Raw genomic sequence first — 25,360 nt, 5'->3', positions numbered from 1 at the left:
TTTGAGCAGGAGTCCAGGATTCATCGGGAAAACATTTTTAAAATGCACATACTAGGAAGAAGAGCAATAAGACGGCATTATAAAATGAAAAAGTGCGCTTTGATTTTGAATGGCGAAGGCGTGCTCACCCACAGACATTCACATGGTTAATTTTGAAGTATTAGCAAAACAACAAAGCTAATGCTTTTCATGGAACTTAGGTAATTACCCATTATACATGATATAGCCGTGTTCGTTGGTCCGTTAGATCGGATTGCTTTCTCACTACAACCGAACTGCTCCAGAGTACACCTAAAAGACACAGTCTTAACATATAGGCTAAAAGTTTATGCAACTGGACCCAGATGTTCCTCTACCTCAGACCAGTCCAGGGCATGCCATTCTGGTGGGCAGGTGTGGTTGTTGCAGGGCTCGGTGATGGAAGGCCGTGGTGGGGGGCAGGCTGCGTCATCCAGGACTTTCTCCTCTGTAGCTGAGATTTTTCTCTTACACAGCACTTCCCGTGTATGCACTCCTCCGTTACAGCTCCGACTGCAATCTGACCAGTCTCCTGTCCACCACCTGACAGACACACAGATACGAGAAGACATCAACCATTGATGGCATGTCGCATGACCTTGTTCAGGAATACCAGAGACATCATGTTAAAGGGATAATTCACCCAAAAATCTAAATTCTGTCATTAATTACTCACCCTCATGTCGTTCCAAAACCTTCATTTATCTTCAGAACACAAATTAAGATATTTTTGATGAAATCCAAGAGCTTTCTGAGCCTGCATAGACAGCAACGCAACTACCACGTTCAAGGCCCAGAAAGATAGTACGGACATTGTTAAAATAGTCCATGTGTCATCAGTGGTTCAACTGTAATTTTATGAAGTTACAACAATACTTTTTGTGCGCGAAGAAAACAAAAATAATGGCTTTAATAAAAAATGTCTTCTCTACCGTATCATTCTTCAACGCGCGTTCACGAGAGCACCACAACGAATAAGTAAGGCTGGGCAAAGAAAATGCAAGTCATCCTCTCTGTCGAAATCTTTGGACATGTTTATGAAGACTGATTTATGCACAGTGTGCATCTTCCTCTTCCTGTAATCAAGGCGCAGCGCATCCAGGTTCTACATCAGAACAATGGTACTGCGTGAGTAGCATCACACGCATGCGTCGTGGTACTGTCATGAACGTGACACAGAAGAGAAAAAAATTGTTGACTAAAGTCGCTATTTTTGTTTTCTTTGTGCAAAAAAAATAATTTTCTCATACCTTCATAACATTAAAGTTGATCCACTAATTTCACATGGACTATTTTAACGATGTCCTTACTACCTTTCTGGGCCTTGAAAGTGTCAGCTCAGCTGTGTTGCTGTCTATGGAGGGTCAGGAAGCTCTCAGATTTAATCAAAAATATCTTAATTTGTGTTCGGAAGATGAAGGTCTTATGGGTTTGTAATGACATGATGGTTAGTAATTAATGACAGAATTTTCATGCTTGGGTTAACTATCCCTTTAAGTCTTGTGCATGTACAGAACTAAAGTCTAAGACTTGTGAAAATTGGGGGAATAAATAAATAAACCTGCAAAGAAACTTATTTTGTAATGAAAAAATGTACTATTTAAATATTTTAAAAATCATGATAAAAGAATACAAAAAAATTATATAATGAAAAATTATTTGCTATTAAAATGAAAAAGATATAACAAAAATATAATCATGCTCATGAATATTTATTAGCTTAGGTGAATGTGTGGTACAGTGATTTGGATAGTTTAGTCAATTGCACTGACTGGCTAATCAGTGGTCCTTCGATGATGTCTGGAAAGCATCAGGACACATTTTCACATTTCACACATTTAGCATTTTCTACAAATCTGATGTGGCCATATGCTTCCCTGACCATTTCTGAAAGTGGTTTGCATGATCGAATCACCATGTGTTTCCATATGCATCCCATTTGCTCCTATATTTAGCATGGAGCATATATGATCGGGATGGATGTTAATGCCACACACACAAACACATTCAGAACACCCACGTTGGAGGGCAGGGCTCCAAGTTGCAGGGTCTTTTCTTGTCTTTGGGCTTGTTCTTCTTGTCGCAGAAGTGGTTGTACACCACAGAGAGATCAGCTTGTTTCTTGCACACTACCTGCTGGACTTGAACCCCTGTGACACAGAGAATAGTTTTCGATATATAAATCACAGTAGATTACCATAAACATGCGAGCAGCTACTGGTAGCCAGTGCATATTGATGAACAGAGGTGTGACATGCGTTCTTTTCGGCTCATTAAAGATTAATCTTACAGCGGCATTTTGGATTAATTGTAGAGGTTTGATAGAAGTGGCTGGAAGACCTGCCAAGACATAATAACTAACATCCTAACTGAAATGGAACCATACAGGGTAACTGAACTGGTGACCAATATCAAAATTATGGCCCAATACATATAATTATTTCACAGTCACATTTTATAGGCAAAAACAAATAGAAGGCTGATATTAAAATTCTATACTACATTGAAAATTTTGGGGTCAGTAATTAAAAATTTTTTTTGTATACTTTTATTATACTTAAGTGACACTGAAGACTTGGAGTTATGGCTGCCATCACAACAATAAATGTCATTTTAAAATATATTAAAATAGAAAACATTTATTTTAAATTTGAATAATCTTTCACAATATTTTACTATATTTTTGAGCAAATAAATGCAGTCTTGGTGAGTATTAGAGACCTCTATTAAAAACAAATCACTTAAATATAAAATAAATAGTTTTAAATGCTACAAGTGAAAATAGCCATCAGAAAAGTAGAAACATTATTTTTAACAGTGTTATTAAATTATTAGTGTTTTTGAAAATTAACTTTTGAGTGTTACATGACGGCAAAGGTACTCTAAATTTAAAAATAGGTGAAATGAGCATGCTTAGTTAAATTTCTATTGTTGGCTGATATCCAGTATGGACAAATATCATTAAATTAAAAACAATTCTCTAGCATCATATAAAAACTGATATGGTACCAATATAATGTACATCACTTTTTTTAAACAACACTTCTCAGCATTATTATCAACATTTATATTACCTGTAATTTTGGATTTATTTTAATGCATTATGGCACTGTCTTCTCCATTATGGTTGTTAACTAACAACCTTCACGATGCCTTAAAATGCTGCCTATGAGGCAGCTCACTAGATTCTGGAGCAGAGTCTATGTTTTCAACAGCAAATTAGTTCTGAGTCATAGCTAATAGTTTCTTATCAGCAAGATAAGAATACGGGCCATTAACTCACAAAGCATGAATGCAATAATAATAGGGAAAGAGCTTGAGAATAGGAAGTGACATCAAAGCTGGTGTTATTGGTATATACAGTCCATGTAACTGTTTTATTCTCAGGCTTTCAAACAGTTCACGCACATCCTAACAGTCAGACATGGGAAATTTACATTGTTTGTGTGAACTGTGTTGGACAGCTTGACTTTCTTATGCATAGTCACTGTGAATGTGTACATCACACCGTTTCTTTGAGGAAAACCTTGCAATGCCAATTTCATGTGTGAATGATTGCATTATGTGTGTCAGTAAACAGACACTGAAACTATAACAGACAGAAAACGGTCACCTCCAGCACACAGCGCAGAGCAGCGGGACCAGGATGTATAATGCCAGGCATAACTGCTCAGGGGATCTCTGTTGACAGGTGGGTTAAAACGGTAAAGGATCCCAGGATTTTCCTCACGGACCAACACCTGCAAACACAACAGCGGACTGAAATCAAATAAATATTGTTTTCCAACAGATTTAGCAAAAACTACCCATCTTCTATTGCTAGGACAAACTGATAGTCTAAACTCACAACACTGCTGCTGTGTCAGTTGATTGAGATGCTCAAAAAAAAAAAAAATTCGAAGAAACACATTGTTTACACCTTTTGGATTTCAATAAACCTACAAATAGCTTACTCGTTGCTTTCTTAGCACATTAAACTGGGAGAGGAGAAAAGTATTTATGAAAAATATTGCAAAAAATTACACACTTCAGCTTTGAATAACATTTACACAGAAAATTACACTTGACCCACACTGCAAATACACTGCAGCTGTCTAAATTCTAAGGCATCTGTACCAACACCAGCAGTGAATAAATATCCTGCTTGAACAGACCACCCAGCATCTCTGAGTTACCATGACGATCAGGGTCATGTTGGTGGGTCCAAGTGCTTCCAGGGTCTCTGGTTCATTGGCGGGTCGGCGGTAGTGGAAGGTGGTTCCCGCGATGTCGAAGCGTCTTGGCGTGTCGATGGTCAGCTTGCCATTGATGAAGTACTGATCCCCTTTACTCTTCAACACTATGGTATGGAAAGAGTTAATGATTAACGGGCCTCAAAACACAATGTTATGCCCCAATTGTGGTGCCAAGGTATAGAATTTGTTGTTAGAATGCAGAAGATATGGAGCCCCTAAGGGCTATTGCAATGGAAAAAATATGAGATGGGATGAAAAGTAAACTTCGACATTCACTCTAAAAAAGTTTGCATTCCGCTGAGAACTGTGTGATCCAATGCAAAACTTGTGATGTAGATAATATGAGATGGCAGGAAAACTATAATTCTATGCTTTTAAAAGCTAATGCAAAGTTTCTTGGGGGAACACAGTACTTTTGCGAGTAAATGCAAAAGTGGTGATAGAAATAATATTAGATGAGAGAGTAAAAAGCAAATGCAAAAGCAATAAAATATCATTTTCCATCCTTCAAGTCTGCTCTAAAGACATTTATTCTCTCTGGCCTTCAACATTTTTTTATAGTACTTTTTTTTTTTACAGTGCTGTGTATTTTTCTGAAGTTATTACTATATCGTACAGAACTTTGGTCAACCTTGGAGTGCTTTATAAATAAACACTGATTGATTGATAATTTGTCCTCCCATCTCACATTTTTTCCATAATCATATGCGCTTAGTACAGCCACAAAAACACTTCAGTTTGAGTTAAAACACTGTGACTGTAAACATTAACTGCAGTCATTAGCTGGGGGTTTACAAATGTACATTCATTAACCAGGTTTAATTAATAGCCGAGGGTGAAGTATGAACAATGCAAAACGCTGAACAAGATAACTTGGGATAAACAATTTAATTTAAATGTGAAAAGACCGCAAGTCATCTTAGCTGAGCCATGAGGCACCTAAAGCCCTCTCAGATCTTTGCTTACAATTCAGCTGGGAAGCTTTTTACAGAATCCACTAACTCCAACAGTGTATTTGTTCTGCTTCCCATGAGAGGTTCATATTTGAGTAAAACCATGAAAAATTGTGTCTCACCCAAGTAATTGTGAGAGATGTTGAGCTCTTGGATGTGTATGAATACAGATCCTTTGGGGATTCTGACCACCTCCTCATAACCTAAGAGAGAACACACACACACACACACATACATTTATTCACAGCAAGAGAACAATGCAGTTAGTGGTGCTTCACTGAGAGCGACTGTGATGGGATATGCAGAGTTTTGAGATTCCGACCGAATTCCTGGGCAACGTTCCTCAGTTCTGCTGCCCAACACACAACGTGTTTAAGGCCAGATTCCACCACAGGCCTGCAAACAACTCCAGCTTCTGACCAAAGAGTAAAAAAAGAAAAGAGCTAAACTAATTTTTCAATCCAGTCCCGCCACTGACAGAGATTTTGTTGTGAACAGTCAAGAGGCAATGAGTGCGCCACAAAGAATTAAGCCATCAACAAAGGGTAGAAATTGATTCTGTATCTGATTACTGATTAGCGATTTTGGTTCCCTAATGATTCCATTAACAATTCTTGTAATATTTATGTGGAAGAAATATTTGTATTGCATTCTCAACAATCAGCTGTCAAAATCTGATTTAAACAGAACTGATATAACGAATTTCTACAAAAAATGTTTTAAATGTGGCACAAAGGTGGTTTAAATGCATCCCAATAACTAAATAAAGTTATTAAAACATCAAATACATACAATATATACTATAAAATAATAATTAAAAAAAACATTGAAAATACTAAAAAAGTAAGCATTTCATTCATTCATTTGTTAAACACATTAATCATTCTCTTTTAAATCAGATTCATAAGTATTTTTGATTCACTAAACAAAATTAGTTCAAGAGTCAATCATTTCAGGAATTAAACTAGTCGTGCAGGACACACCATCATATGTATGCATGCATATTCGACTGCTTTACAGAATAAAAAATATTAAGCATAATGGTATTTTTAAATAATGGATTCGGTTCTGAACAAGAAGCCAGATATACTAGAGAACTCAACATATACACATACACAGAGAGAGAGAAGCAGGCAGACATGAACCATTAGTGGTCATTTGTCAGTGGTCAGTCAATTGGCATTTTGTAGAGCACAATGCCTGGAAGCATCTCATTCATTGACCACATTTTTAAATAAACTTTGTGTTCTTTGTGTTCAAATTGTGTTTGTACCCGCAAGAACCCTGAACTCAAAAATACAACCAGAGCCAAGAATAGCGCATCATCTCGGCCTCGGCTTGCCACTGCGGTCAATGTTGTCCTGCCGCCCGCCCAGGGAGTGGCCCACTAGAGCTGCCTGCAGCTGAGAATAACCCTCAGTCCAACACAGAGCCAACAGCCTGCAATTCAACAACACCACCCACATCCGAACCGCTGCTACTTCACAAAACAGCATCACAACCCTTCCACTCAATCTACACCTCAGTGTCATTTACCTGTTCAGTATTCCTTTGATGGCAAAGCTGAATTTTCAACAGCCATTACTCACATGATCCTTCAGAAATCATTCAAATATGCTGATTTTGTGCTTATTATTTCACATTATTTTCAATGTTGAAAACAGTTGTGCTGCTTCATATTTTTGTGGAAAATGTGATGCTTTTCCAGATCACTCCCGTCTGTCAATAAATCCTCATCCTGACTGAAGTGTGTCTGTTTCAGAACAAACCATCGGAAGGAATTCTGCATGGCTGAGATCCTGTATCCCAGCGTTTATGATTTGGGCCTTGCATGTGAGCAGGTAATTATGAAACGCCTTTTCAGAACGGCTGGAGTCCCTGTGCACCCCTCAACAGCAAGGCAGCTGTCCAACACATATCTGACCTGAAGCACGATGTTCACCGCACAAACACTTAGAAACATTGTTTAAGTTTCCATAAAGTGATTATATAGCTTCTCTGAACACATCTAAAGTCTGAAGAGGGCCATCAGCAGGAATTGTAGGCCCCTTTACTGTATATTACTTTGGGTTCATTTACTTTTTTAAGAATAAAAATGTAAACATAGATATGGCCTGGTGGAGAAAGCACATGTTCTGATATGCAGGAAAAAAATTGGTGGAAAAAAAATAAAGTGACAGTAAAAACTTTCATATTGCTACAAAAAAAGAAATGTTTCTTAAGCACCAAATTAGCACATTAGAATGATTTCTGAATGATCATGTGACACCGAAGACTGGAGTAATGACTGCTGAAAATTTAGCTTTGCCATCAAAGATATAAATTACACTTTAAAATACAGTAGTCAACATTTGAAGTGGATTAAAAAAGTTAATCAAAGTTGTCCTAAGACAAGAATGCATTTAGGTTTTAGGTTTTAGGACACCTTTGATGAAAGGTTTTGATCCACTTAAAATGTTGACTAGTATATAATAAAATAGAAAACAGTTATTCAAAATTATAATAATATTTCACAATATTGCGGTTTTTACTGTAGGCATTTTTTCTTCTTACTTAGTTTGAATTAGTTATCTTACTTCTTGCATTTTATTTTCCTACTTTTCTTTCTCTGTTTCTATGCATTTCATTTTTAGTTTGTAGATTTTATTTCTCCCTACTGTACTTTGTAAACACCATTTTAAAAGGTGCTATAAAAACAATGCTTTACTTGTCTGTTACTGTAAACTCATGTGGTTTTGAACTGTGCCATTAAACTGCTTTTGGCTTCCATCTCCTTCTTTCCCTTTCTTTTATGGTGAGCCGATTTTTATTTCGTTCTTGACAACATGACTCAATGACTTCTCGTGCCTGTTCAGTGTCAAAACATACCGCAAAGTGATTAGATTATTTTTTTAGAGAGGGTGGAGAGCTTGAAATATTAAAACAACTTGCAACACATTTGTGTTTTTTTTTAATAGTGAAATGCACTGAACTAATTATAGTAGAAGAAACCTCTAGAATCGTTTCCACCTTCTCACCCAATTAAATTCAGTCCTGTCTCAGTCTCAGTGCAAGCTGATTTTAACATTTTCCAGCTCGTGACTTCAACAGCTAATTGAGAAGCGCGTTTACTGACAACTCTCTGGACACAGGCTGAGAAAGCGCTAAGTGGAGAACAGGAAAGCAGAATTATCAGGGGCTTTAAAGAGGTCGGTGTGTGCCACTGAAGGAAGGAGCAACAGTTTCTTATGTCCTGGATAATCCAGTTCACTTGGACTTCTGGGTTTGAGCCAGGCCTCACAATACTCCCCCAGATACCAGAGGAACTTGCCAAGGCTGCTCCCAGTACCTCAAAGCATGTCACACACGCACACATTACTGAGGTTTGGGGGGGGCTACTCAGTTCAGGCACCAGGCTTTGTGTTACTTCAGTTAACAAGAGAAATAGCAGTCTCACATGTGCATTTGCAGACTTCACTTAACCAATAACAGAAAAAAGAATGATATTATCCATCTTCTCAAAGACACTTAGGGGAAATTCACTTAAAATAAATTTGTGCCTCATGATAGCTGTCACACTACAGAAGGAGACCTCGGGGAGACAGACAGCTCCAAGAATTCCTGGGCATATTCCACTAGAGATCGGCCATGTTGAGAAAGAGAGTATAGCTGGTCCGATAGAAGGAGGAGGGTATTCATGTTGTAAATCCGATCTTACGGTCTGGTCTTCTGTCACACCACAGAAGGAGTCCTCGGGGAGACAGACAGGTAAGTGTAATCTCTTTATTTACAGCTTGGTGCGGAGGGGAGAGATGCAGAGCAAACTGGTGAGTAACTCAAGAGTCTTTGAGAATGACTGGACTTAGCTCAGGTTGATAACCAATCCTTGTATCTCTTTACAGGTCCGACGGATGATGCAGACAGTGAAGACAGGTGGGTAACAGGTGAGAGCACAGGTAGGTGAGTCAGGTAAGGAGTAACAATGTTTCTCTTCCTCTTTTCAGGTTGGCAGGCTGAAGACGAGATGTCAGGACATGAGAATGCAGGTGAGTAGGAAAGGAATCACGTATGGGTAAACCTTGACGAGACCAGACAATAAGGGTGTGAAAAGTAACTGCTTATATATAGTAGGTGATGAGGTGAATGGTGGCAGGAGCGGACACTGCACTGTAAACCCGAACAGTACTACTAACTTACGGTTCTGACTTTATAGTTCCCCCACTCTATTGGCAGTAAATATAAATGTCTACTTTTAGTCTCTGAAGTTAAAGTTTTACCCTCTGTGCTTATTCCAGGAGGAATTGGTCGAGCCAGACATCATTGACACAAACACCTCTCCAGCTGATTTTGGACAATGAAACCACTACAAGTCCTGCAAGCACTGCAGTTGTGATCAGATGATCTTCCAGTGTTTGACATTCTGAAATACACAGTTCATGCGGTTTAAACAAGGCTGAATAAAAAATCCTCAATTGTATAGCCACAGCTGTGCGTGTGTTTTTTATGCATACGTGTATTTTTTGAGTTAGTATTTGTATTTAATAAAGCACTACTGCATTAAAATAATTGGTAAATGAAAAACATTACGTATGATAAACAATAATTTTAAGTACACTGCACTTAAACATTAAGCAAAAACAAATTTAAGCTTTTTAGTTTGACTTAATTGTTATTTATAATTAATGTTAACTTAAAAAATTTGAGTTGCTTAATTAAATTTTTTTGAGGTAATCGGTGTCCACAAAAATTTTGAGTATTCTGAACTTATCGGGTTTTACAGTGTGGAGGGCGCTCTGGAGGAGCGGACACTGGAGGGCACTCTGGAGGGGACGACCACCAGAGTACAGGAGTCGAGGTTAGGGATTTGAATTTCATGGAAGGAATGGCTTGCTTGGCCAAGACTGGGGAAGTACTCTCCATAGCAGAAGGAACGGCTCTCCTGGCCGTAACAAGGGAAATTGACAGAACGGCACTCCTGGCCGTGACTGGGGAATTTCTTTCCATTGAAGGAGGAACGGCTCTCCAGGCAGGGACAGGGAAACTTCTTTCGATTAAAAAAGGAACGGCACTCCTGGCCGTGACGAGGGGACTTAATACAACTGAAGAAGGAACGGCTCTCCTGGCCGGGACGAGGGGAATTAATCCGACTGAAGAAGGAACGGCACTCCTGGCCGTGATGAGGGGATTTAATCCGACAGAAGAAGGAACGGCTCTCCTGGCCGTGATGAGGGTACTTAATCCGACTGAAGAAGGAACGGCACTCCTAGCCGTGATGAGGGAACTGGATCCAACAGAAGATAGAACGGCACTCCTGGCCGTGATAGGGTAGCTGATTCTTACAGCGAGGGGAACGGCTCTCCTGGCCGTGGCAAAGACATTTAATCCGACTGAAGGGGGAACGGCACTCCTGGCTGTGACTAGGGGACTTAATCCAACTGAAGAAGGAACGGCACTCCTGGCCGTGATACGCTAGCTGATTCTTACAGTGAGGGGAACCGCTCTCCTGGCCGTGGCAAAGACATTTAATCTGACCGAAGAGGTTACGGCACTCCTGGCCATGTGTCTAGGACTCAGATCATTGGCAGGAGCCTTTACTGGACTCTGGTCAAAGGTTGGGGCCTGTACTGGATTCTGGTTGAAGGCTGGAGCCTGCTTTGGACACCTGATGGCATTAGACCATGAGCATTAGACCTTGCTCCGAGGCTGAGGCCGACACTGAACTCTGGTCGAGGGCTGGAGAATGCTCTGGACTCTGGTTAGGGGCATGAGCCTTTACTCAGACTCAGACTCAACTTTATTGTCCTGTTAGGGAAACTAAGATTGCAGCAAAGTGCCAATACACGAACCATATCCATGCACACATAACCATTACACCCATAAAAGCATACAATGTAAACATACAATTTCCCAAACATACATTAAAATTCAACCAGGCACTACTCAAGTTCATAAATTTTGGATACCAAATACATTCTCCTCCCCACCAGACTTGTTCAATAACTTAATGCCAAAGTAACAAATGAATCTTTAATTCTTTTCGTCCTGTATACAGGAACTCTAAAACGACTGCCTGATGGCAGCATCTGGAACTCAGTATGTAGTGGGTGGTCAGTAGCACAGAGATTGACCTGGGCTTTCTTAACAACAGAATTTTGGAAAAATTCAGTAGGCCCAGTTTGATTAACACCGAAAATCTTGCCTGCCACCTTCACAAGGCTACCCAACCTATTCTTATTTGACAGACTCAAGTTACCATACCATGCTACAATGCAAAAGGAAAGGAACGATTCAATAAATTGTTTGTAAAACAGTGACATCATAGAAGAGCAAACACTGGGAACTGGTCGGGGCCGGGAGCTCGCACTGGACTTTGGTCAGGGGCTAGAGCCATCTCTCGACTCTGGTCGGTGAGGAAAAAGTACACACTTTTGAGTGTGTAGTAGAAGAGTAGGCAATTTGGGACATACTATCACGTCACACAACTGCGTCTTTAACGGACACTCTGTCGCATAGATACACGCACCCTGTCACTGTAAACTAGCCTGTCAATCATCTTGTCACAGTTAACATCCTCCACATTGCATTTCATTTAACTTCCTACCATATTGGAGAGAAATGAAGTAGCACATTGATCTGACAGTCGCGGGTCTTTCATGCCCAGAACTCTGCTCATATTTTATGCGTAATGATGCATTTAAAAGTTAACGACCAAACGGATTTTTATAAAAGTTTACATTGCTGTTGCAGAAGAAATATAACACAGATAACATTAAATAAATATTTTTTTACCAGGTTAAATGTTGAATATTAGTAACTCAAACACCTTTCTAAGCCTCTCTACCTAACCGCCGGTCGCGCACAACCGCCATGTTTGTAGTTTTTAACGCGTTTTATTCGTGTTTGTAGTTCTGGACCGAATCCTTCGCCAAAGCGCAATGGATTGTGGGCAATATTAGCCATTAGAGTGTGCACGGATCCTCACTTCAAAAATCGACCTGAAATAGTAGACCATCCGGGGACTTTTGGCATACTCTTTTCAACATACTATGCTTTGGGACACACTTATTCTAATCTCACATACTATTTAGGATGGATAGTATGAACATTGAGACGCAAGGTGAGAAAGGCTCTGGGATAGTGGCCATTTTGAATACAGACTCGGTACTTGTGGCCTTAACAGGTAATGCTTCCGGAACAGCAGCCATAATGTGTGATATCTGGCGATCAGAGGCCATGATTGGTGATGACTTTAGTTCAGCGAACCTAATGGGCGATGATTCAGGATCGGTGGCCATAATGGGTGAGGACTGGTGGTTAGCAGCCCTGATAGGTGATGACTGAAGGTCGGCGGCCATGACGGGTAATGACTGAAGGTCAGTGGCCCTGTTGCATGCAGACCCGGGACTGGCGGCCATGACAGGTGCTAATATTACCGGAAGGCTGAGTGGTTTTTCCAGAGTGGACCGGCTTAGTAAAAGGGCATATAGAACATATTGTTTCAACGTGCAATTGGTCGTGTTCCAGGGCATCAGCGAGTAAAATGGTTCGTTCAAACCTACGTGAAAGAATGTCATCAGCTCCTCATCCTTCAAATTAGCAGCAGAGGCCAGCTCAGCCTCCAAGAATTCCTGGGCATATTTCACTAGAGGTCGGCCATGTTGAGAAAGAGAGTATAGCTGGTCCGATAGAAGGAGGAGGGTATTCATTCCTGGAGTGCGATCTTACGGTCTGGTCTTCTGTCACACTACAGAAGGAGACAGACAGGTAAGTGTAATCTCTTTATTTACAGCTTGGTGCAGAGGGGAGAGATGCAGAGCAAACGGGTGAGTAACTCAAGAGTTTTTGAGAATGACTGGACTTAGCTCAGGTTGATAACCGATCCTTGTTTCTCTTTACAGGTCCGACGGATGATGCAGACGGCGAAGACAGGTGGGTAACAGGTGAGAGCACAGGTAGGTGAGTCAGGTAAGGAGTAACAATTAGTGAAGGGAAACCGAGGCTTTCTGAAGCGTTTGAGGCTTTCACGAAATTGTGCAGAAAAACGGTTCATTACTCGAAGCTTTTAACACAGTGTGCATTAGCGACATCTGGTGGTCGGACTTGTTTTCTCCACCATTTCTGACAAATCATAGCGAAGCAGAGGATGGTTTGAAAAAGCATGTGACCAAACAAAGCTTCGGAAGCCTGTGACATTCAAGAGTGGAATTAATCTGGGATCAATACAATATATAATCTGAAATAATCTAAATTAATTTGTGCCAATGAGACCACAACTCGTGTCATGTATAGCTTGGTCAACGGATTCACATATCGATCAATAATATAAAATACACAAACATGTGATCATAATTAATAATTGACGTGGGTAGCTGAATAAAATGGAGAAAAAAAAAGCTGAAAAAATATTTTGGGTGAGCTGTTATACCCTTGTGTTCGGGGTCTCTGAGACCCCAGTTATAAACATGATTAAATGTCCTACTGACAGCACCTCAAAGTGACTGAATAATCCTTTTATGCATCAGGTGGGATCATGAAGTGCCAGTTTTTTCAAACCAGCTGTCCCGACCTTCCGATACGGCATGACGTTCAAAGCTTCAAATGTTATCAATCATGTGGTGTTGTCATTTCGCTACAAGCATCGGTACAGTGTGTGATACAATAGTGGTTTGAAAACTGCGTCGGAGCATCGGAGCTGTGGTATCAATTGTCCCATCACTAGTAACAATGTTTCTCTTCCTCTTTTCAGGTTGGCAGGCTGAAGACGAGCTGTCAGGACGTGAGAATGCAGGTGAGTAGAAAAGGACTCATGTATGGGTAAACCTTGATGAGACCAGACAATGAGGGTGTGAAAAGTGACTGCTTATATATAGTAGGTGATGAGGTGAATGGTGGCAGGTGTGCTGATTGGGGATCTGGTACAGGTGTGAAGCAGGTGGGATGCTGGGAAATGGAGTCCTTAATGAAGTAAGGTGACTGAGCTGGTGATTGGGATGGTGACTAGGCTGGTGAACTTGTGACAATAGCGTTGTTTATTTGCACATGCTGTCTGCATCGTTTTAAGCCCTGAAAATCAAATAATGATGCGATCGCCACTGCAAAATTAGTGCTGATCACAATTCATGCTTAGAAATACAGAAAATAAAGTGTTCCTTCTTTGGAAGTTTAAACATTTTCTACTGCCATGATCACTAAAAAATGTACACAACCAACCCTTTTCTATGGGTGGTAATAGTGATACTAAAAAAGTCGACGAATTGCTGTTTACAACAATATATTGTGACATATTTCTGATTGAAACGTAATTAAAATATAGGGTGGAACTTGTTATTATCAATTCCTGATGGATAGAAAAGAATTCTAGAATGAGTAATTCAGACTGAATGAGTCATGCTGTGACTAAAACAACAGCTAAATAGCTTTTGACTTTTAATTAATGTGATCTGAAATGACGTCAACAAACGAGCAAAAATGATTCAGAGTAAAAAGCAAGTTTTTATTTGTGAGGATTTACAGTTGGTGTTAAAATATGATTCCCTAATGTTAAACTAAATCATCAATAAAGGAATTGTGCTTTAATCTGTATGTTGGCCCAGAAATAAATGATTTTCGCTCTACTTACAGCTGAGAGGAATAATATTTTAGCACCCAACTCTGCTGAAATGAGCTTTAGTTCAGCATTAGAGGATCATATTTTAACACCAACTGTAAATCCACAGCAATAGACACTCTACCTCTGGCAAGAGACATGCTGTTTTACTGAATCTATCCCATCGAGGGCTTGCATTTTAACACCTAAAACATCATTTCACAAGACACAAGTCTGAAATGGAACTGTCTGTGGAAACTTTTTAACGCCCAGGTCCTCAGTGAGATAAATGGTATTTCAGCAATGTTTCTTTTGCACGTATTGTTACAAATTGTTCCAGTTCAAACTGAAGTGCACACACTTAGTACCTCCTTCAGATAAGGAGTCATTGAAGACCCCCTCGATGACCTGGCAGCTGCTCCCATCTCCTCCACAAATGCGGCAGCGATCTTCCCGAACATCCGAGCCTAGGATCCGGTCACAGCCCACGTGCTGCAGATACATATGCACATTTAGAGGGGTCAGAGGTTAATATTTACCAGCAAAAAGGAATGTAAAATTTGCAGATATTACACTAAATATTTATAATAAACTTAATTTTATTATAATGTGTCTTCTTGTATTTATGTGTGCACTAGAAGCTTCATTACCAAGAAAAACTGTGTGCAAGCAGTTGGCAGTAAAGCTCTTTTTGATTCTGATTCTCAGAGGAAAGTAAGTCAAGGGCTCTGATGGTTTTAACATATTTAACTAATCACATGTATTAACTTGTTACTTTTGACAGCCCTAAAAGAAACATCAAGGTTTGACATATAATCTCGAGAGCAATCCCAGAATTTGAGAGATCACAATCCATTTTCACTGACATTGCACAAAGCAACTGCAAGTTTCTCCAAAGGGGCTAAATCTGCACAAAATCCAGACCATTAATGTAGAAACCGAAGAGTCTCTGCTGTCAGTATGTAAAAGGTAACACACAAAATGGACCGGCAGACCTGAGACTTTCCAAATCCAGGCCTGTGCAACTTCACAAAAATCCCACTAAAGCTCCAAAGACTCTTGTTGACCTGGCCTAGATTCTATAACCTGCAAATGTGTGACCTATTTCCTCACAACAACAATGGTAAGTCAGTGGCTGCTCGGAGCAGGTCAGGCATGTTCTCTGCTAGACCAAATAGAGCCGAGCTTTGGGACGCATGGTTATACAGGCTGTTTTTAATGCCTTGTGCTTCAAAGCACTTGCTTTCATAGTCAAACCCTTATTGTTTGGAAGCTAAGCCACCATGAGGCTGCAAACACTACTTTGATTTCTCCCACTGCTGTTCTTCGGTTTTTATATGCACCATAAATAAGAAAGCAGAGAAACAAGTGAGGAAAGGAGATGGAGGAAGCGAGCAGGGAAGGAAAGAAATGGAGAAAGGGTGAGAGCTGACGGCGGGGAGGGAGGGAGGGAGAAGTCGCTGTGATCATGTTCAGCTGCGTGTACTGAGGACAGATGATCTGGGGGGTCATCGAGTTCTTGCAGCATTCAGAGCAGAGCAGAACGGGGCTGGACTGAGCTGAACTGTTGATAAAAACAACCACTGGTCTAGACAACTGCGCAAAGATAAACCAGCCCAACTCGCTCAAAAAGGCGCACATGCAGCCTGTCCTGAGCAGTACAACAAAGCAAAACAGAAAATAAAGTACGCTACAGTTTGCATTATGAAACATGCTAACAGCAACATATTTTAAGCCATTTTCACACTTTGTTTGATTGTTTGCGCCAAACCAGAGTTCAGTTCCAGCTCTCTCCAGCTGGTCTCTCTTCACATTGTATTTCAAAGTACCACCATGAGCACTAACGGCAGCTGTTTACCACAGTAACTAGCTAAAGATTCGGATGAGTATATGCCAACTTCATTGTTTTATTCACGTTTTTGTCGCTTTTAATTTTCTAACAAAACGTGATACAGAACAGCACTTCTGTTTAGCTGCCGTGGATGTATTACCAAAGGTCATATATTTTAGGTGCCACCACAAAAGATGTATTTTTTTAAATTAATTCATTCAGCCATTCATGTATAATTATTATTATTATTTGTGAAAACAAAAAATTTAACATTTAATGAAAAATATAAATAAATATGATCATTCTTGTGTATAGTAATTAGTAGTGCACTCTAAAAAATGCTGGGTTATTTTTAACCCAAATGCTGGGTTCAGCCTGTTGGGTCATTTTATTGGATTCTTTTTGATATTTTTACCCAGGTGCTGGGTTATTTTTTTATTTTTTTTACCCAAACGCTGGTTTCAGCTTGTTGGGTCATTTTATTGGGTTATTTTAACGCTGGGTTATTTTTTTCTACCTAACCGCTGGGTTGACCCTGTCTCCGGTGAAACTTCTCAACAACGCAGCTGCTGAGAGCACAGGCTTTTTAAGTCCACAGGAGAGAGCGGTTCTCAGCGCTGCCGCCGATTTGGTGCACTCTTTCGGGGAAATAAATTCAGAAAAATATGAAGTAACAATGTAGAAAACATTTAAAGACATTTTTGCAATGTTTAAGTTTGCAAGACACACACAAAAATGTAAAAAATAAAAGAGCAATGAATGTGAAATTTTTAGAAGTAACACAACACTGGCCCAAAAAGGCAAGTGACTGTTCGGCCAAATGGCACAACAGCAGCCAATCCTTATTGTTGAGCCCTGAGGTTATATAAAATCGCTTTCACACCAACCAAACGATACTGAACTCTGATGTCTAAAAAGCTTTAGCATTAAAGCATCCTTAAAAGTTAGTGAAAAATGTGGCGAGGAGCAGTGGAGTCTTAAACAGTTCCGAGCTCTAATTAAATCCAGGATGCCCCATATTGCTATAAAATGTGTTAAAAGATTGGTGGATCTATGTGTCAAGAGGGATTTTTCTCTTCTGTTCTCTTGCTCTGGCAGAAGTTCAAAGCCACAAACACAAAAACTGGAAAAGCATATTGTACGAGAACTGCCATGTGAAACCTCTCAGATACGCATACTTAAAGAAAAGAGTGTGTAACTGTCTCACCTTACACTCGCCATTAACACAAACGTCCAGAGAGTCGTCCCTGCAAGGTGTGCCGTCCACCACAGCCGGAGCACGCTCAGTGTAGAAGTTATAGCCCTCTGCCAGGCAGTTCAGAGAACATGACTTCACTCCACCTGCAGCCAAAACGTGCAAAACATCACACCTCAACATTCAAGAGCCATTTAGTCAGAAACATGTTACATACTTAAAAAAGAGTTGGCAGATACTCATTAAGACGAGTTTCAAAATAAACATGCAACAAGACAAAGGAAGCTAGTTATGCTAAACATCAGCTTAAACTGACTCACATATCCTCATGGGACATCATAAAATCTACAAAGCTACTAAGTGTACATTTGGTATATGGGACAGAAATTTAATATGACACACGCTAATGCTAATGCCATTATGCTCTTGTTGCTTGTACAGAACTGACTCCTCATGTGTTACGCTTTGTTAATTTTACAACATTACACAACGGCAAAACAAACTTGAAAACAAACTGCTGGCAAATTCGCTCCACACTTTAATGCGCCTCCAACAATGGAGACACGTGAACGGCGTATTTCATGCAGCCAAACAGAGCTTTATAACTATACTAACTCTGTGGGATGGCCGCCAGCACTCTGTAGAGCTCCATGGCTGCATGTGGTATTTTAATGAGCTTGTGGGGTTTATGTAAGTTAGTTTATTCTTCCACTGCTGTTACATCCTTGAGCAGCAGAAAGGGAGGGGGGTCCGGGGCACATTTTAGATGGTTTGCTTATAGATAAAGCAGCTGAAACGCACATACACACACTTGCTTTATTCCCCTGTCTTCTCTGTAATGGCCCTACAAATTTGAGGAACAAAGAATAAAGCGCGATGGAGGGAAAAACAGCCTCTCCCAGCACATTCCCTGAGAGACAAAGAAGAAATCATGCAACTCACATGATGGGTGAGGAAAGAAGAGTGGAGACTGATGGAATGGAAGCCTGTCTGAAATCAAAAGTGTCAATCAAAAGTTTGGGGTCTTCTCATAAGAATCTATTAAGCCCATCAAGGCTGCATTTACTTAATCAAAAATGTATGCTGATTTGGTGCTCAAGAAACATTTCTTATTACTATCAATGTTAAAAATAGTTGTGCTGCTTAATATTTTTGTGGAAACCATGAAACATTTTTTAAAATCAGGATTCTTTCAAAAACAGCATTTATTTGGAAAGGTTTTTTTGCATTTATTTGCAAATAATTCTGCAACATTATAAACATGTTTACAGTCACATTTGCTCAATTGAATGCATCTTTGCAAAATAAAAGTATTCTAATCTTACTGAGCTCAAACTTTTGAATGGTACTATACCTACATACACTACTAGTCTTCTAGTCATCCAAAAATTTCTTAGGTCAGCTAGTTTATCTAGATTAAATTAAATTAGATTACATTTTTTTTTGTTTATCTATATGTTTTATTACAGATATTCATTTTTAATATTGATATTTTGTACTTAAACTAGCATGCTAAAAGTTAATAATTTGCCTGATAAAAAAAACTCTAAAATTTTGCGTAGGAAACGGCATCAAGTCAAAAATTTAATGAACTACAGAGTTAATTCTACGAACACTGTATTCTCTTCCATTCCGTCATGCTCTGTCCAGTTGTTTTTGAAAGCAAGGATGCATCTTTTATATAAATGCCACCCAAGAAATGGGGTCAGGTTAACCTGAACCAGCCTAACTATACAGTTGTTCTATTTTTCGATTTGTTATCTAGTCATTAAAGCAACCCAGGGACTAGTCAATTTGAAAAATATAGTTTTGAACTTGCCTAACAGGTATTTAAAAAGTACAAGACTAAAAAAGACATGAAAGGTGGTAAAGAGAGTGTGAAAAAACAAGAGAGGAACATACTGTACTTTAATGTAGTGTTTAAAAGTGCAGAACTCGCACACTATACTTTTTATTAGTCATGTGACAGAGAACAAGGAGTTAAATGACTTCTATTCCCACTCAGACTGGTACCAGTACGTGATTTTGTCCCACTCTAGGCCTCCTTTATATTACGCTTGACAAGCTGGTGGGTCTGAACCCGTTCCCCTTGCCTGTACCTGGCAGCGGTGGTGTTAAAACTCTGCGTAATCTCACTTTGGCTGCCTAAGACCCACTTGCTTTATCAGTAGGATCACATCTACCACAGTCTTGACGTTAAATAATAACTCTTCCACTAAACGTGTTTTATAAACCTAAAGGGGGCAGTTTTTTGAGCTGCTGGCCAATTTTCTGTTAGTGTTGGATTAATTTGATAAGGTCCTGGGTGCCTGTGAAAACATATACTGAAGCAGGTTTACGATGGAAACTGCACATCCCATGAGGCTTTGCTCTGGAAGGGCATAGGTATATTTTTGAGGTGGTTAGAAGAAGGCTTCACTGGAGTGTATGGGTTTCAGGAGGTTCTGGCGAGAGAGTGTACAACCAGAACATGATGAATTGAATAATGTAACTCACAATGCAATGCGCTTGACCTGAACCTGAAGCATGATTTTAATCTTTCTGAACTCATTACCTCAAACAGACTGCCAAAAGTTAACATTTCTCTGTATTTTATGCATTTTTATTGTTTATGCAGTACATCACTGTATGCTTCATACAGTATTGTTGTTAATTAATTGAACTTGTTTTAGTGGAAACATAAAATTCAAATGATTAAATTTAAATTATGTTCATTGCACTTGTTTTATAAAGTCCTGTCAACTTTATTCTTAGTTAAGACAACTTCACAATTTAAGTTCACTAAACTTAAATTGTTTATTGCACTTGTTTTATAAAGTCCTGTCAACTTTATCCTCAGTTAGACAACTTCACAATTTAAGTTCACAAAACGTAACATTTTAAGGCAGCACGAACACTCACTTTTTTAAGTTGAAACAACAAATCATGGTAAAATATGTGGCGAACGACAGGTGCTGCACACTAGACGATTTTCAAATCATAACCAATTTTAAAACCATGGGAGACCACAGACACGAAGTAAGTTTCAACCGATTTTTAGCCTTATAATCCTCTGAACGCGCACACTAGACGATCCGACCAGACCACGAGACCGCACACACTTGATGATTGTAGGAACGATTTCACAGTGACACAAGATCTCACGGAGACTCGCGAGATCAAAAGTGACTAGAGAAGAAAAACAAATGGAGAACAATCGATGTTGTCAACTGGCTCTCCCGGCGCGTGTTCTGTTTCACAGTGAAAAACTAAGTATAAAAAAAGAATATGGGTGATTTATTCTGCTTTCGTGGCATTTTTGTTGCTGCCAGGTTTCAGCTATAGAAGCACGCAACATCCGATAAGTGTCGCTTGCTCGCTCTCATTGGCTATCGCGGGTATCACGTCAGAGGCAGCCAGATCAAGAGTCGTAAATATGATAATTTGAGTTTGGGGACGCTCCGTCTCGACCTGTAGCAGATAAATAATCGTAATGACACCACACAATAGAGGATATTTTGGACAAAAAATCGTTTGCATGTAGGGCTGCGCAATTACAGTTTTTCTTGATTGCTAACACACAATTCATGAAACAATTCACCATTTTCTCACAACTATAAACACAATCTCAAAACTACACACCAACTTGTGCAAACTTCAAACTTTCAGGTCAAAATCAAATACTTTAGTCATAAACATGCTCTCATGACTCAAACTTTGGCCTCAGATGACACACAAACCTGCCAAATACACACGTTACTTCACTGCCTAGAGAACACTAGTGAGATCATTTCAAAACACTGTTACAAAAACTTCCTTTTGGGAAATAGAAATCATTTTGCTAGTCAATGACTGTTACAGAATACAACATAAATAGAGGGGTCCAGATACAGTATAATTTAGCAATAAATATTAAGAAAAGTTTACTGTCATTACACTACTGTAAAGAGATCTTACAGTAAATGAAAAGCATTACAAGAGAAACGTTCAAAGACCAAACAACTGAATATACAGTAAACACACATTGGAATATACTGTCAGTTACTTTACAGAAATAACTAAATAATGAATGAATGAATGAATAAATAAATAAATAAATAAATTCATTCATTCATTCATCATCCTCTGCCAATTTGCATTACAGTATTGGTGGCCTTATTTGTTATAGCAGTTTCTTAGTCTTCTGACAAAAGACTTCTCTGCCTCCCCTAGACAGTCGTCTCTCAGTTCTGCACAAATAGTGTGCATGTAAGGACTACTTGGCTACAAATCAATTCAACAGTAATGAGTTTGAGGGTGTACAACATGTACTACAGTATTTACTGTACATATAATAATGAAAGTTCTCTCATCTGAAGTAATGCTGCTATGTACTGTAATTATATTGTATGTGTAAGTAGCATTGAAACCTTGTAGATGAGCCTGTAGGCCAGCTTCCCTCATGGTCAGTCCATCCAGAAGAACATGGTCAACTATAGTGCTTTGTATTTCATCAGGAACAAATGACCTTTGACCTCATCCCCTTCATTTTTATTTTCCCCTCCTATTCCTCTTTGTTTCCCACTACCAGGATTCATTTTCCAAAACACATAATCACTTGTGCTCCTGTGCATATCATCCTAAGATTCTGACTGATGTGTCATCAGTTTTGCTACTTAATGTTCACACATGGATAAATGCGTGCTGTTTGAGTTCCTTTTTTGATGCTTGAGTTAATTATATTGTGTGTTTGTGTTTTCTGAATGAGAACATGGTTAAACCTGTGCAAAATGATGCCGTTTTTGTGTAGAGTTTTGCAGAAAACACTGAGCAAATTGGAAAGTGTGTGCAAACAGGTGAAACGTGTCTTTGTTTCGAGAACTGTATGAATGGTTTGGAAAATTGGGCCAAATCAATCGAGAAAAACTGTAAATGCTGCTCCATCTGAAAGCACGTGATGGAGATTTACTACTAATCACAGAACCGGCTTTACTGACGAGATGCGCATGACAATCGCATGCGATTAATTGCACAGCCCTATTTGCAACAAGCCTAGAATCGGGCCACACCTCCCGATCGTTCGGGGGTGCAAAATCAAATCGGGCTTAAAATCGGCCTTAAAATCTTCTAGTGTGTGGCCAGCCTTACTCTCATTATTTGAATAACCACCAAAAGTTCAGGGTCAATATGATTTTGTTGTTGATTTTTAAAGAAATTAATACTTTTATTCAGCATGTTATGCATTAAATTGATCAAAAGTGACAATGAAGACATTTATAATGTTGCAAATGATTTCTATTTCAAATAAATGCTGTTCTTTTTAACTTTCTCAAAGAATCAATTATTTTATCAAAGAATCCTGGAAAAAAAAGGTAACAAGGTCTACACATAAGCATTAAGCAGCACAACTGTTAATAAGAAATGTTTCTTGAGCACCAAATCAGGGAGCCTGGTCTCATGAAAGTGCTTATCAACAGCATGATTTTCAGTTTGTATTTGGCGTGCTATTCATACGCAAAAATTGACTTTGGCGTGCATATGATATGCAATTTGTTGGCATGCATATGATATGCAGTTTTCACGTACATATGATACGCATCTACCCTACACCCCTAATCCTACACATTGTGTATCACATGCACAGCAAAGTCAATTTCTGCCTATAAATAGTACGCTAAATCGAAACATAAACTCATGCTATTGATACGCACTTTCACGAGATCGGGTTGAATCAGGATATTAGATTGATTTCTGAAGGATCATTTGAAACTAAAGTAATGGCTGCTTCAATGGCTGAAACTTCAGCTTTGCCTGAAATAAAATACATTTTAAAATATATTAAAATAGAAAACAGTTATTTTAAATTGCAACAGTATTTCACAATATCACTGTATATTTGATCAAATAAATGCAGCCTTGGTGAGACTTTAAAAAAGATTTTACAAAAATAAAAAAATATTTTTTATATTATTATCTTATAATACTAAATCATATTTATTTATGAGATGACAACTTTAAGCCACTTGCCGAATGAAACATCAAGCAAGGTCATGTGACCACAATGTAGCATACTACTGTTTGCATTGCATAGTGCTACAGTTCCACATATTATTAAAAATATAGTAAATTAAAACAAACTAATTGACTAACAGAAAAATTAAAAAGAATGAATGAACAAAAAGACAGAAAGAAATGATTCATGATAGAGAAAGACAACAAATTAAGTCAAATACTAATTAAACATGTAATAAAGCAAGGTCATGAGACAAAAGCACAGTATACTACTATGTGAAAAGTTTACTGCATACTGTTATTAAAATATAGCAGGCGATATACATTATACAAACAATACGAAAGTCCCACACAGACAGACAAAACAAAGAAAGCAATGCTAGAAGTGAAAAGAAAATCACAAGAAAGATGACAGTGTGAACACAGACAGATTACAGGTCTAAGGTCTATATGCTACCTTACCCTACAGCAGGGTAAAACAGCAGTCTGGCACTTATTTTAACAGCTGCAAGGGATTTCCATTGTAAAATCAGCTGACTTGATGAAAGCAGCGCTTGTAGCCTGCAGTGGGCTTCACTCAAGCCATTATGTTATTGGAGGGGCAGATTAAAGGCAGTTATGTCCTTGACGTCCAACTTCACACTCATCAAAAGCGGGACTTTAAACCGGGGATTGTGGGAAGTTGGCAGTCTGCAGCCCGGCATATGGATGCCAGACTGTTATTTGCAGTTTCTTTTTCTCTCATTATCTCTCTCTCACATCTGTCCTGGACCTGAGCCAGTGCAGAGATTGGTTCTTTGGAGCATGGTGGTCCAGTCCTAATATCTAAACCACCTTTCAAAGCCCTAAACAGTCTTAAACAACAACAACTGAGCTCTTAAACATCCCCATAATCAGGAAAGACGTAGGTAGGTAACTAAGAGATCACGTGATTCTGTTCAGTTCTCAGCACAAACATTTGCATTAGTTCAAAGGATGCACCATTATGATATAAGTATTTATATTTTGAATCCAACATTAGATCTAACTGTAAATCTACATTTTGTGAGAATGATTACAAAAAACATCTCCCCTTAATAGCCCACATCTGTATGTTTCAAATTACACCAAAAATATGTACAGTGGAAAGCTGCTTTTAATTTTAAAACAGACTCAATTGCAGGAAATCTTTCTTATATTACAATCATTTAATAAATGTCACACAACCTGGAGCCACTGGAATAATATAAACATGTTGTTAACAATGTTAACAATGATGAATAAATAATATAACAAATGTATTGTGCATTAATGCATTAACTAACTAATGGGACTGTATTGTAAAGTATTACCAAAAAGAATAAATATCATATGGGCTGTGTGTAAACATTTAATTCTGTTGTGTTTAACAATGTAGGGTCCCATGAATAACATTTGAATATAATTTAGTGACCTATTTTACTTATCAGAAAGATGCAGTAACATTACAAATGTCACATTTGGTGATACCAATGTGGTGTTGATATATTTCACATCCTTATTTTGTTCATTTGGTAGGCGCTTTTATCCAAAGAGATTTACAGTGCATTTAACTGTAGCAGTTCAGAGTAATCG

The 25,360-nt window shown here is 38.8% G+C and overlaps 1 protein-coding gene across 1 annotated transcript in view; it reads right to left on the bottom strand.

Annotated features, from left to right (window-relative positions):
* The window catches only part of adamts10 (ADAM metallopeptidase with thrombospondin type 1 motif, 10), a 60,551-nt gene that overhangs the window by 3,165 nt on the left and 32,026 nt on the right, over positions 1 to 25,360 (bottom strand). Inside the window, exons 16-22 of the mRNA XM_016542309.1 lie at positions 17,810 to 17,943; positions 15,140 to 15,263; positions 5,329 to 5,409; positions 4,194 to 4,357; positions 3,632 to 3,758; positions 2,039 to 2,168; positions 357 to 561 (exon numbers count right to left, since the gene is read on the bottom strand). Coding sequence (XP_016397795.1) covers positions 357 to 561; positions 2,039 to 2,168; positions 3,632 to 3,758; positions 4,194 to 4,357; positions 5,329 to 5,409; positions 15,140 to 15,263; positions 17,810 to 17,943 — 965 coding nt within the window. The remainder of the gene's footprint in view (positions 1 to 356; positions 562 to 2,038; positions 2,169 to 3,631; positions 3,759 to 4,193; positions 4,358 to 5,328; positions 5,410 to 15,139; positions 15,264 to 17,809; positions 17,944 to 25,360) is intronic.

Source organism: Sinocyclocheilus rhinocerous, unplaced genomic scaffold, assembly GCF_001515625.1.
Source record: "Sinocyclocheilus rhinocerous isolate Xijiao unplaced genomic scaffold, SAMN03320098_v1.1 scaffold1600, whole genome shotgun sequence".
Lineage (NCBI taxonomy): Eukaryota > Metazoa > Chordata > Actinopteri > Cypriniformes > Cyprinidae > Sinocyclocheilus > Sinocyclocheilus rhinocerous.
Note: the sequence above shows the minus strand (reverse complement) of the source record. Positions and strands in the feature narration are given on the sequence as shown.